Genomic DNA, 15110 nt, shown 5'->3' on the forward strand with positions numbered 1-15110 from the left:
CGACGTATGTAAATAAGCTCTATAATAATTATAACGTGTAAATTGGTTTAACTAATAAATTACTTATGACTTATGACTTATTACATGAATTTTATCATAAATGATAGTATACTTAAAGGGTGTTATTAATTATGAAATTATATTTTTCGTTGTTATTCGTTATAATCGTTATTCTTAGTGAATGTTATACTTTTAAATATTATACTATTAGATTTTATATGTTCTATGGAATATACCATAAGTACGTATACGTTTCATTACTTACCCGATTGTTGGACTCAGCAGCACGAATATCGGATGTTCGGTAGGTGGCACCACGGTGAATAACATTAGCTACGCAGATGATATGGTGCTGCTGTGTCCATCAATCAGTGCGCTAGTGAAACTCCTAAAGGTGTGTGAAGATTATGCGGTCGCTCATGGTCTGAGGTACAATACCAGTAAGAGCGAGCTGTTAGTTTTTAAAGCAGGTAACAAGGCCTTTGACGTACTACCACCTGTCAGCTTGTGTGGTATCGCTCTTAAAAGGGTAACGCGCTTTAAGTATCTCGGACACTGGGTGACCGATAATCTCCAGGACGACGTAGATATAGAGAGGGAGCGCAGGGCATTGGCGGTACGTTGTAATATGTTGTCTCGCAGGTTTGCACGATGTAATAGGAATGTCAAAATAACGCTATTTAAAGCGTTTTGCCAGACCTTTTACACGTGCAGTCTGTGGACAAATTATACTAAAAGGGCCCTCAATGCCCTGCGCGTCCAGTATAACAATGGGTTCAGGATGTTGTTGGGACTGACTCGCTTTTGTAGCGCGTCAGGTATGTTCGCGGAGGCGCGCACTGATTGCTTTGGTGCAATAATACGCAAAAGGACTGCCTCCCTGATGCGTCGCGTGCGGGACAGTTCCAACAGCCTCTTGCGCCTAGTGTTAGAATCGCCTGCTTGCGCCTTCTGGAAACACTGGGAGGGAGTACATATGGGATCCAGAGGCTTGGTGTATAATTTATTATGAGCTAGTATAGTAGTTAACTAACATAGGATTAAGGGAATGTATACTAACACTATGGACATGGTCCGAAATAAAAATAAATTGAATTGAATTGAATTTAATTTAATGGGGATGATGTTATGCATTTTAAATAACCATCGATATTAAGAAACTTTCATTTTTAATTTGTTCAGGTTGTTGTTTTAATAATTTAAATTTGTGATAGTAAATTCGAATCGCCGTTGTAGGTGGACGTTTATTATATGCACTTTCTTACTAAGTCCCGGTATCTCGCTGCTATTTATAACTTTTCGTTAAGTTCGCGGACGGCTGGACCGATTTGGCTAATTTTGGTATTGGAATATTTCTAGGTCCAGGGACGGTTTGAACTTTGGACGGTGAAAAAATATGGAAAGAATGCGAGGAAAATAATAGTAAAAACAATAATTATATTTTCCCATACAAACTGTTCCTATGACGACGTGTTCAATACGAATTTCTGCATGTTGGCTCTGATCGAGATGAAAATCGATATCTAAGGATCCGATTCATTATGATTCTGAGGTCAATTTTGGCAAAAACGTCCGACATCTTATCCGTGTTTGCTTTTATATGATGAATTGATGAATGATGATCATGATAAGATATACTCGTAGTCATCATATAGTCTCGGTTACAAATTCATTTACTTTAAAAGACACTGCACCTGCTTAATCTTTCTGGTTTAACCCATTGGTTGACTGGTAGAGAATGCCTTAAGGCATTAAGTCCGCCATTTGTACCTTCATGTATTGTGCAATAAAGATTAAATAAATAAGAGCAAAAATGGAGATATTCAAGATGTCGGGCGTTTCATTCAAGATGGAGGGCGTTTTTGCCAAATATGACTTCAGAATCATAATGAAGGGCCGCTCGGATCCTCAGATATCGATTTTCACCTTGATCAGATGAAAAATTCTAAAATTCAAACCGAGGCATTTTTTTTTAAATTTTGATCTCAAATTCATAATAAAAGGCCTCTTGGATCCTCAGATATCGGTTTTCATCTTGATCAGAGCAAAACCCAAAATCCCAAATACCATATTAAGGATAAAGTTAGAACATAAGCCAAAACAGTTTCCACTTATAGCTAATACAAAAATCCTTGGCTCCGAAAAAAAGTACAATAATTGGGTATTTTTAATTTAAAGTTGCATTTAACAGTAACATTCAGTAAATAAGATAATACACTAGCACGATTAACAATTATAACAAGCATACTTTGAATTTTGAAAATAACAAGCACAATTTTTATTTAGACTTTGAAATTTCAAATAATAGGTACAATTACAGTAACAATACAAGACAAGCTTACAATTTTATTACGAGCTACGAGCGAGAAGTAGATAACGGAATTACCATTTTTTTGTTTTGTATTTTATTTTGTTTGTTTGATGACAGAAACAAATTTATTACACTTATGCTGGAACAAATCAATGTGTGAATATTTCTTGTTGTAAATATTGCATGATCTTGCTAAAATTTATTAAAATGTATTCAGAACTGCGCCAGTAAGAACGTGTTGTGATGGTATTTTTTGTTTTGTTTTTTTTTTTTCAGTAGATAGATTAGATATTTACTATTAATAGGAACTATTTTAATATTCTGCATATTTTTTACTGAGATTGAGTTTAGATTTGTAATTAAAGGATATATAACTGTTTTTCAATAACATACAATGAGAAAATTATAACTTAAGTACTTATACAGTGTGTATTTTTGATATAACCTCAAACTTAAACTAGACGTAGGTTTTAGTGCTATAAAACAATTATGAAAGATTTTTTTTTAGTTTAGTCTTCACTACCAGAGCATAATTAATTTTTAAATCTTTTTCGCGCGTCAATATATTTCGTACATCATGATCACTTGTGACAATTGTGACGTCACTTCATTAATGAGACGTTTTGAGTTAAAACAAAGTAGTGATACATTGCTTGCTGAATTATTTTGTATGAAAAAATTAAAGTCGTCCATTTTTATAAAACCTATGGAAGTGTGTTAGTTACAGCCTAAACTAACTGCCCTTTAATTATGTGTTCGTATCAAAAATACACGCTATATTTAAGTAAGGAAGGGAAATAATATAAATAGAATAGCAGAAGCTCTGAATGAATCCTCGCTATTATATACATTGTTCTTACAGTGATGTCGCTGTTGTTGGTTTTGATAACAGAGGTTTAATTTATATTGGTATGACCTTGGTATGATGATGAGACCGAGACCGAGATTTAATGGTATTCTCGGCCGAGACCGAGACCGAGACCGAGAATTTATAACATAGAAAAAAAAAGACGAATTTTGCACTAAAAATGTATTTATAATCGAAATTCGACGATTTATCAGAAAAAAGTTATCATAATCAATTCGTAGCGCTATTAAATAGTATTTTTAGGGTTCCGTAGCCAAAATGGCAAAAATGGAACCCTTGTAGTTTCGTCATGTCCTTATGTCTGTCGGTCTGTGCGTATGTCACAGTCATTTTACTCAAAAACTATACGATATATTTTATAACTAAATTATTTATTTTTTTAAATATAAATGTAACATAAAGTTTATAAAAATTCATGTGACTCATCATTACAATGGTTTTTTACTTTTGGAAATATTCGCTTAAAAAAAAATAGTGTGATCCCCTCTAACTTATGAACCGGGAGAGCCAAACCATTAAAACATTTCTAAATAATAAAGCTTGATAAGCAAATAATTTTTCAGGAAAATATTTTGAATAAGGTTGGTTAAGCCATTTAAGAGTTATAAAAAAACTGATCTTATTAAAACGACGAAACGGCCAGTAACATGCTTGTACGGCTTTTTTGTATTGTATGAAGGTACGGAACCTTCCATTATGCGTGGTCCGACTCGCACTTGCCCGGTTTTTTTTTTTAATAATGTTTTTTCATCAAACCCATACGTGTGGGGTATCTATGGATAGGTCTTCAAAAATGATATTTAGGTTTCTAATATAATTTTTTTCTAAACTGAATAGTTTGCGCGAGAGATACTTCCAAAGTGGAAAAATGTGTCCCCCCCCCTGTAACTTCTAAAATAACAGAATGAAAAATCTAAAAAAAAATGATATACATTACCATGCAAACTTCCACCGAAAATTGGTTTGAACGAGATGTAGTAAGAAGTTTTTTTAATACGTCATAAATGGTACGGAACCCTTCATGGGCGCGTCCGACTCGCACTCGGCCGCTTTTTTATCCTTAAATTCTGTCTTTTCGTGCCAAAATTAACATACATGCTTCGGTGCAGCCCCTTCTGGAAACATCCAAATGTACTGACGCCTATCGACTCCTTAGTTGAAACCCACTTGAAAATTATATTAAATTTAAAGCTCACCGAACAATCTTGGCTCCAAGCATCCCTGCCCATCCGATACGGCGGGCTCGGAGTGCGCAAAATTTCGAGTGTTTCGCTGCCCGCATTTCTATCGTTTGTCCACAGCTCTGCTGGCCTCGTAGGAAAAATTACGAGGGTGAACGTCCTAGTGCTTGGCATGTCACTGTCACTTATACTGTTAATGACTTATGTTTAATGATGCCATTTACTGGGACAGTGGTCAGCGCTTGAACGTTTCCCTTCTTTCAATTTCATCTTCTTCTTATAGTTAAGTTAGTTCAGGTCCATTGCAACAAAACTAATAACTATAATCTATAACGTTTTCGGCACTGTATTGTCAATATTATATGTATTATAAGACAAATGTAACTCTTCTGTAATGACTGTTTGTGCCAAAATAAAGAGAAAAAAAAATCATAAGGGCTCCGCCCACAAACTACGAGATCTCAGGCTTAGATGACGCTAGAAATGCCTGGCTGTCTGCCTGCCCGGGGCAAAACATCCCACACAACCCATGTTCACAAAGGGGGTGGGACGATGTTGTACAAACAAATTAACATATACCTCCCTCCTAAATAGCAGCGCAGGAGCTGAACTGAGCCAGCTGTTGGCTGTCGGCTGCAGAGAGGCAGGCCACTGGCTGAATGCCTACCCGTCGCCCAATATCGGTACCCACCTAGAGTCCGAAAAACTCCGATTGGCAATGGGGCTACGCTTAGGGGCCCCAATCTGCGCATCGCACAAATGCTCCTGTGGCTTTGAGGTGGACCAGCTGGGACGCCACGGACTTGCTTGCCAACATAGCGCGGGTCGCCTTTCGCGCCACGCTGCACTTAACGACATAATCCGTCGGTCACATGCCACTGTCAACGTTCCGGCTCTACTGGAGCCTGCCGGTATTGCCAGAGACGATGGCCAGAGACCAGACGGGATGTCTTTGATTCCGTGGAGGATGGGACGTGTGCTCGTGGGGGACGCAACTTGTGTTGACACGCTGGCACCTTTCCACCTCCACAGTACTACACACAAAGCCGGGGTGGCGGCGGAAGCGGCAGAGGCTCTCAAAAAGCGCAAATACGGGAGTCTCGACACCAACTACAACTTGCATTTGGAGTCGAGACTCTTGATCCGTCGGGCCCGGCAGCACAGGGCCTATACCAGCAATTGGCGAAACGGCTGGTGAATGGGACCGGGGATAAGAGAGCTGGCAGTTTTCTCGCCCAACGCTTGAGCATAGCGATCCAGCGAGGAAATGCTGCCAGCATCCTCGGTACCATGCTACGGGGGCCCATTTTAGATTTAGATTTTTAGTTTTTTATAGTAGTTTTAGTTTAGTTACTTGTATTACTTACATATTTTAATAAAATAAATACAATTAAGTAATCAAAATTAATATTTGGTGTTGAATGTGTCTACACGTGTTATGATGATGAATTGAATAATGAAATGGCACCTTAAGCCAGTTGAGAGTAGATGAAAATATTACATAATCAATAAAAAAAAAAAAATATTATTTTAAATTTTATAAAATGTCATTTAATGTTGCATTTAGCGTTGTTGTAATACGGACATTGCATTTAACTCAACCAAACAATTGAAAACTGTGACATGATCAAATTTATAGTCCTTCTCATCGATTTCGATGACGGCGACCTCAGCAATTACGGATTACGCCGATTATGGGCCCTAATAATGTAGGTTAAAGTCAGGTTGTTCAGCGACAGGTATTTGGTTGCTCAGCTAAATTAGGGCCAATGTTTCAATCCCCAGTTAAACAGTCAGATAGGTTTTATTCTACAGATAGCGGCAACTTCAGTTTTCCAACAGTCAGCAGTTAACTGAGGAATAAATCCGTTAACGGAGGAATAAAGTTATCTGTCCGTTCAAGAGCCAGTTAGTGCCTATCGCTCTGTTAAGTTGGACGTTTTTAGGGTTCCGTAGCCAAATGGCATAAAACGGAACCCTTATAGTTTCGCCATGTCCGTCTGTCTGTCTGTCTGTCTGTCTGTCTGTCTGTCTGTCTGTCTGTCTGTCTGTCTGTCTGTCTGTCTGTCTGTCTGTCTGTCCGAGGCTTTGCTCCGTGGTCGTTAGTGCTAGAAAGCTGAAATTTGGCATGGATATATAAATCAATAAAGCCGACAAAGTGGTACAATAAAATCTAAAAAAAATATTTTTTTAGGGTACCTCCCCTACACGTAAAGTGGGGGTGACATTTTTTTTTCGCTTTAACCCTAGAGTGTGGGGTATCGTTGGAAAGGTCTTTCAAAACGAATAGGAGTTTTGAAGAAACATTTTTTGATAAAGTGAATATATTCGGAGATAATCGCTCCGAAAGAAAAAAAAAATGTGTCCCCCCCTCTAACTTTTGAACCATAGGTCCAAAAAATATGAAAAAAATCGTGGAAGTAGAGCTTAAGAAAGACATTAAATGAAAACTATAGCGGACATGATCAGTTTAGCTGTTTTTGAGTTATCGCAAAAAGTTTTCCCTTCATAGTAATAAGACTTATTTTAATTTGGTACTGATTATGCAAATTTGCCTATTTGTTTAACTCAGGTGAAAGGTACCGTTTCATCCCTTGGTTAACAATTTACTATACTTTAAGCTCCAGTTTAGCTTATTGTGACGGAAGAGTAACTACGGAACCCTACACTGAGCGTGGCCCGACATGCTCTTGGCCGGTTTTTTATTAGGTTATGTTACAACCTTGAACTGGCTACCTAATGGATATTTTTGACGCCGTATATAAAATATATATAAGATACTAGAATAAAATTTTGAAAGTTAATAGAAAAATATTAACAACAATAAATAGTACTAATGTCTTAAAAAGTAAATATCTAAAGCAAACTATATTCTTGATCTGCTTTTATTAATATTATGTAGCTTAAAAAAATATATAAATTTATTTAATATATATATATATATATAAATATAAATATATATACATTATTTATTTATTTATTATTATAAATTCGGTGAATAAATGCACTTCCGATTTCTCAAAGCTGGAGGAACGTTCACGTTTCTTCATATCGCTCATTTTTACCTACGACGGAACGGAGACGGTATATGCGTTTGGGGTGAGAGGATGTTTGTGCAAACCAATGTTGCCATGTTTCTCAAAAACTACTAGTCCGATTTTGATGCGGTTTTCAGTGATGGGTTCGAGTTTGATTGGTGCATGTTCTTAGATAGGTGTTACGATGACAAAAATTCAAGACGAAGTACGAAACATCTTAAACTAAAAATCAGAACCAAAAATCAATACTCGTGAATTACGCTGATGATGTAATGTGGAGGGATGTTCCAATTAACCTAACCTTACCTACTTACTTATTACTGTTAATGCTACAACTATTACACACACACACACAACCAAAACTTATACAAATACAACCAAATTTAACAATAATTTGTTAAAACCGAAACTATGCGCACTTCACTCCGTCAATAACGCCTAGGTTCTTAGCTACTCTGGAGAGATTTGGAACTATTATTTATAGTTGACAGCTGGACACTTTTCTGCCCAAGGAGATTCTGTTCCTTGCCTCTACCTTCCATACTCTCCAACTACACAACTAGTCTTAATCCACGCTGTGCCGTAGGAGATGGAGCCAGCTGCACGACATTCATGTCAAATCTGGTCGCGTTCACGTTTTAGTTTTTATCGCCATCATTTCTTTTTTTTACATATAATTTAAATGTGATCTGTTATTTTTTTCTTTCCAATTGCTATTGTTTATTATTCCTTTTTAGAGTTCCATACCAAAAAGGTACAAAAGGAACCCTTATGATGCGACTCTGCGCGTCGCACGCTGACTCTCTCCGCGCGGGCCTGCGCGCCAGCCGATCAGAGGAGATCTAGCTTCCGTCGCCGGCGTAAGCTCGCTTGCCTTTGGGCAGCGACGTCTGTCGTGCCCGGCGAGGATTAATACGAACGTATTTTATTAATTATATTCTGTGCTCGTTTAGTCGAAGCGCTGGTGGCCTAGCAGTAAGAGCGTGCGACTTGCAATCCGGAGGTCGTGGGTTCAAACCCCGGCTCGTACCAATGAGTTTTCGGAACTTATGTATAAGGTCCGACCGAAAACGCTTTTTTTTCTCGGCCGAGACCGAGATTCAATGGAATTCTCGGCCGAGACCGAGAATTTATAAAAACGAAAAAAAGACGAATTTTGCACTAAAAATGTTTTTATAATCGAAATTCGCCGGTTTAGCAGAAAAACGTTATCATAATCAATTCGTAGCGCTATTAAATAGTATTTTTAGGGTTCCGGAGCCAAAATGGCAAAACTGGAACCCTTATAGTTTCATCATGTCCTTATGGCTGTCGGTCTGTGCGTAAGTCACAGCCATTTTACTCAAAAACTATACGATATATTTTATAACTAAATTTGGAACGTAGGCGTAGATGTATTATGTAAGTCGCTTCTTAGTTTAGAAAAAAAAATTGAAAAATATATTTTCAAATATATACTCCATATAAACTTGTACGAGTACATACCCTGTATTATTACCAATAAAATAAGACATTTTTCGTTTTTGTTTCATTAAAAGATTTTTTTTTATTACATACACACAACCATCGTTACAGGCTATCCTAATTCGACAGTATGGAATTTGACACACAAAAGAAAATAATTACATGCTGTAGCAAAATTGCTACATAATCAACATCTGTCGGTTTATTTTCAAACTTCTTCTTCTAGTTGTCAGCTGGCTCAGTTCTCTTTCTGTTGTCTCTCTATGCGGTTTCATAATTCAGGCGTTGATGGTTAGATGGCGCTTTTAGCAAAAAAAAAGAAAAAGAAAGCGCCGACCTTTTTTCGTATAATTCCTGGCCGTTTCTAATAAATTAAGTGCTTATTTGCGCTTATTTTGAATTTAAATTTTTATGGAATATTCGAAAAAGAGAAGATTGAAGTGGTTTTTCGAGAGATGGTTTGGTGAATTTGGAGTGGAGAAGTCGTTTGTGTTCCCGGGTCGTTTTAAACCAGTTTTGCAATTTATAGCCAGTTTAATAGTTAACACGAAGTCTTTTTAAGTGCGCATAAATCCACGGGTGGAGTAGCTCCTGGTAACAGTTGACTACCAAAGGCGCGCATAAATCGGCGTTCGAAGAGGAGAGGCCTCTCATAAACAGTTGGTATCCAAAGCCGTGCGCAGGTCGGCGCTAAGCAGTGGTGAAGTGAAGAAACCTCATCGTTATCGCCCGGTCTGTTGCCATACGCGCTAGCCAGGAAGCGACAGGTCTCCAAAGCCGTGCGCAGGTCGGCGCTAAGCAGTGGTGAAGTGAAGAAATCTCATCGTTATCGCCCGGTCTGCTGCCATACGTGCTCGCCAGAAAGCGAGTAAGGCTTACCTCGTCGGCTTGTTTAAAGTCGCCAACTTGTGCGCCATCCATTCTACACGAGTAAACCTGAATCCAGCTGCCGGTACCTTGGCGTGTGCCACATTCATCCCCTTTACCCTGTTTCCACTGAAATATTTTTTTGTTTTTAAATTTTAACAGTATTATCTAGTTCTAATTATTTCTTGTGTATTTTTGTGTTATATTTTTAATTTATCCATTTGCTAAAGTTCTGTGATCCGCCATACTAAATTTTCCTAAAAATTCTAAAAGCCTCTTTTGTTGGGCTGTTTAATTAACCGGTTAAAAATTTAGGTATCATGCGCCATCGTATCAACCCTCATAGTCCATAATTATTCATCACATTAATTCATTTTTTCTCTAAATTTTCAGCCGTATTTTTTTATTTTCCTTGCAGTTTTACCCCACCTTTCCCCTTATGCGGAAGGCAGACTTTTAGTTCTACTATTTTAAAGTGATTTTATAAATTTTGTAAATTTTAATTTTTTATACAGGGTGAAAACAAACTTTGATTTTTTTTGAAAAAATGTTTTAAAAATTATACGTAATCTGCAAAAGTTCTTGTTTTACTGCAAATTGGCGCCCGAATTAAGGTAAAGAATCCTGGATTTTAATTTTTTTTCTTATTGAAATTAAATATAATTTTTTTATTTTCTTTTTTTGTATTTGTGAGACGGTGACCGTAGACCGGTCGCGATTCTTTTAACCTTCGTTTTTTATTTTCAGCCCGCTATCTCCCTACAAATACGACCCAGTTTTTTTGTACTACGCGCTCTGGATTTCTTCGTATTCGAGCCTTGATATATAATTGTTTACGTTATTAAAATTTATTCTGCGATATTTACCATTTAAAAAAAAAAAAATTCTCTTAACCTCATATGCCTTTTACTCACTTTCCCATAACATATCCCGAGAACTTTATTTAGTAGTTAGAATCCTGTGGTTAGAGCCCGTAGACGTTAGGGAACTTACAGGTAAGTCAGACGTAGATTTTATTATTTTATTATCGTTCTTGATCCTTTGAACGTTGAGGTGTGAATTTTGAATTTTTTTCTGAAACTGAATTTGTTTTCGAATTCGAACTTTGGATTTTAGTTTTAAGGTCGATTTATTGTAATTTTCCACCATGTCACATTTGAGTGATGAATGGTCAATTGCTGAGACGCCTCTTACATACTCGTCTTTAAACGCGCACCAGCCGAGGATTTTAGATCCAATGACCAATGATGAGGAACAGTTTTTTGACTCTGAACCACGATGCCAGGCAGTGCATGAGCAAGAAAATGTCCCGCCTTTTCCTTTTAAAGATTATTCACTTACGAAATGGAATTTGAGTTTTTCCGGCGACACCTGTGTTCGCGATTTTTTCTTTCGAGTTGAAGAAGAAGGCATGGCGCGTAACGTCAATCCTACATATGTTGTCAGGCGTTTCCATGAATTGTTGTCAGGTAGTGCTTTGAAATACTACAGGGCGATCAGACATCCGGGTCTTACTTATGCTGAATTGAAGTCTGCATTCGTTAAAACTTTCGACGTAGCCGACTATGATTTCAAGGTCGAGAGTCAACTCCGCGCTTTATCACAGAAGGCCAACCAGTCGGTGGTTGATTTTGTTATTCAGGCACGCGATTTAAACGCAAAGCTTCGTACACCGGTCTCCGAAGCCAACTTATTTAACATTATAAAATATGGAATGAATCCTAGATATCATCCTTGTCTTGCAACTAACGTGGTTAGGGATATTGATGGTTTGTTAGAAGTCGCGAAAAATTTTGAAGCCTTCCAAGGTCCACGTCCAGCACGTTTGGCTATTGCACCGATTAGTGCTCAAGTGGTAGAACAACCCAGTACTTTAGTGTGTATGAAGTGTGATGCAACCGGTCATAATTACCGTAATTGTCCTTTCGTTTCAGGGGCAGTGTGCTTCAAGTGTAAGCGTGTTGGAGCAATTACCCGCGATTGTCCTAATTGTAATCCTGGTCCGTCAAAAAACTAATTGGTGGCGCACTGAGAGGTCCATCGGTGTCGCCTGTATATATTAATAATTCCCCGGATAATAGACTTTTTATTGATGTTATAGTCGCTGGCTCCCCGGTAAATGCTCTTTTGGATTCTGGTGCTCAGGTTTCACTAATTGATATTTCTCTCCTGTCGAAGCTTACAAGACTTGTAACGTACGAGATATAGGCCCCTGATACTTCTTCCCATAGAAAAGTTACATTTATTGAAACATGTATGTGCAGATCATTTTGAAAATAAAGCTTTTAATAAAAAAAACACGACTTAAAATAATTCGGGTCCGCATTAAGCCCGACCAGCAGATATTAGTCCACTCAAAGAACTATCCACTATATAACATACAACTTAAATGTGGACTCGATGCTAACCTGATTTCGAGTACAAAATTTGTAGACAGGAGCCTTTGTTTCAACCCCCCCTATTTTATCGATATCGATAAGAATCGCAAGCGTGTAGCGTACTACACTATTTAAATCGGTTATGTTGGTATTATGATTCCTTGACAGTTCTTTGTCGTAGATTTTGGTAATGATTTGCGAAACAAACTGATTCCACTCCACGAAGCACTACCTACCAGCCTCTTGAATTTGGAATGAAGATTCCTGGTACGCGCGAGCACGAACCAGACTGGCATCGAGGTAACTACTTTCATGCGCATGTACCCCGACGTGGTCACGGGGTACCACTTTATACTGCTGTTCTTTAACTCCGGCATTGACGTGAACACCGCTGTAACAACACGCAACTTGAAGCAACAGGAATGTATTATGAGAACTTGCTTATAAAGTAGAGGGCCTATCGCGAACATTTTACATCAATTAAGAGGGAAGAATAGCTTTGTGATGCTAGCAAAATAACGGTATAAAATTCCATTTCGGGAGAAAACGTTTTCCACCTTCCACCACAAAAATAATTATTTTATAATTTTGAAATTTTTCAAAACGAGGAAAACCTAAAAATCATGGTGAATAGTATATATTTAGAAGCGGAAAATCGTTTTTTGTATTAAAAATCACGTGGTCTACTTCCCTCTCAAGACTCCAGGTAGGCCTAATACCCTTGAGAGCGTCTGGGCGGATCTAAGGGCTCCTCTACACGATGGCCCAGCGTAGGCCAGTCCAAGGGACGCAGCTATGCGGTGAAATGAGATAGCAATATCACTTGCTCCCTCTAACGCATAAATGCGTCCCTAGGACTGGCCTACGCTGGGCCATCATGTAGAGGAGCCATAACGCTGTCGTCGAGCTGGCCCGCCTTCCCCTCTCGTGACAATCGTACGTTTTGACTCGCCGCACCGCGCACCGCGCACCGCCACGACGTTCATACAATAAGATGCAGCCCAGAGGCGCGCGGGTAGCTCTATGCTCGTATTTGTGTATCATGTCTTGCAGATGTTTTGTTATTTTCATCACACTTGCTCGAAAATGTTCTTATTTCATGCAGATGTACTGAAGGACAAAGGCCTATTTTGTTCCCGCCGGGAGCTATGGATTGTGAAAAAAAGCTATAACTCCCTAGGGAGTTATATCTTTTTTTTATTATGTCACTTATTCATACAAACCAAGTAGCATAAATGAGTTATACTTTTAAAATACTGACGTTTATAATTTAATATTTTTGTTTATGTTTAAGATGAAATAATTTGATTGATTTAACAGCCGTTTAAAATATTTTTACATAATTTTCAATCGTGGCTGAATGCCGGATAGGTCTGTGCCCTCGATGCTAACCTGTCAAGAAATTACAAAATGGCGGACGAATGTTTGATGTCACCGTATTTAAGAATTATTTCGTTAAAAATTTAGTTTTTTTCTTCACAAGTGTGATGAAAAACATTGTGTGTAACTTCGGGGGTAAGAATATTGCAAACTCGGTTCTTTAATTCCCTCCAGCCTGCGGCTGTCGGGAATAATCCCGACAACCGCAACACAACCACAATACAAACCCTCGTATCCATAATTTCACTTACCCCCCAGGTTGCACAATGTACTATTGAAATATATACCCCCTTATGCATACAACTTTACAAGCCTCAATGAATTAATTTATGTACTATTCCTTTCTTACAAATTAATAAGTCATAGTGTCAGATTAAGTCAAATATTAATATAAGGTATTGAATTGAGGCATGTAGTGCGTGTCTAAATAATACCATAAAGTAAGTATTACATTTTTAGAATTGTTACCTATTATACTAATGTTATTTTGCGAGAAATTGTTTAATAAATAAAAAATAAGTCTATCAGTGAGTACCGCAGTACCTACAACTTCCTTATAGGGACCGTGCGCGTTGGAGGATCTACCATCTTGTGGCCTGAATCGGAACCATAAACATGTACGTGTTTTCTTGTGCATAGTAAGTGCTGCCATCTTGTGGGCTACATCGGAACAATAAACATCACATTTACGCTTCGCGCCAAAAATCTGACGGCTCCTGTGCTGCCTCCTACAGTTTATGCACGCTCCCTATAGCATGAGGACATTTCAACTTTACCAATAGAATGGACAAAATAACATGAATGTGTCCTTTCTGTACTGGATTGGTTAGTTAATTTATACCAGGTGTCTCCTGTAACACGAGCAAATAATCATAATATAGATTTGTACTCCTCAAACGATAAAATGTTTGTTCAAAAACTTTGAAAAATTATGAAGCCTTTAATCTTAAGATTGTTACCCACTGTTACAACCTCCCTAACATTCACGACATTTTTATTTTATTTTTATTTAATGAACACAATGCAAAATTATAGTTTCAGACCAATTCACTTACATGCTAGGAAAACATAAATTATCAAGAATAGTAAATATAAAAATAAAAATTAACATACAAAAATATAAAAATCATGCGCTTAAAAATGTCAGAACTAATTCAAATTGTCATTTTACTTACACTCTAAGAAAACAAGAAAATAAAATCAGGGATAAGGTAAAATAATATTAATAAAATAAATTAAATGCCAAAACAGATTACCCTATACAATGTCAGTCATAAAATTTATGAAAATTTAAAAATTGTCTAGCAGGTTTGCACATGTGTGCTTAACGAGCGGCGAACATGTCATCGTCAACGTGCCAACTGAGCATCAAATAGAGAAATGATAAAGCACGCGTGGTAGGTGCGCGCCTCGCGAAACACGTTCGAGCGGACGGCCGCAGCAACACACACGGCCGGCGGCGCGGAGCAACCGCCCCGTCCACATCCCGCAGTACTGTAAAAGGATACGGTCTATCTGAGGTGGGGAATGTAAACGCTTCAGGTAGATTTCTGATAATCTTTATATATTTTTTCTTCAAACTAATAACACAAATATCGACTAACGCAGATGCTTGCCTCTTTC

The 15110-nt window shown here is 37.8% G+C and overlaps 1 protein-coding gene across 1 annotated transcript in view; it reads right to left on the minus strand.

The window, feature by feature from the left end:
* Nucleotides 1–15110, minus strand: part of LOC133526201 (uncharacterized) — a 47983-nt gene that overhangs the window by 21535 nt on the left and 11338 nt on the right. The window contains exon 6 of the mRNA XM_061862717.1: nt 12344–12498. Coding sequence (XP_061718701.1) covers nt 12344–12498 — 155 coding nt within the window. The remainder of the gene's footprint in view (nt 1–12343; nt 12499–15110) is intronic.

The sequence above is a fragment of the Cydia pomonella genome, chromosome 1 (assembly GCF_033807575.1).
Source record: "Cydia pomonella isolate Wapato2018A chromosome 1, ilCydPomo1, whole genome shotgun sequence".
Classification (NCBI taxonomy): Eukaryota; Metazoa; Arthropoda; class Insecta; order Lepidoptera; family Tortricidae; genus Cydia; species Cydia pomonella.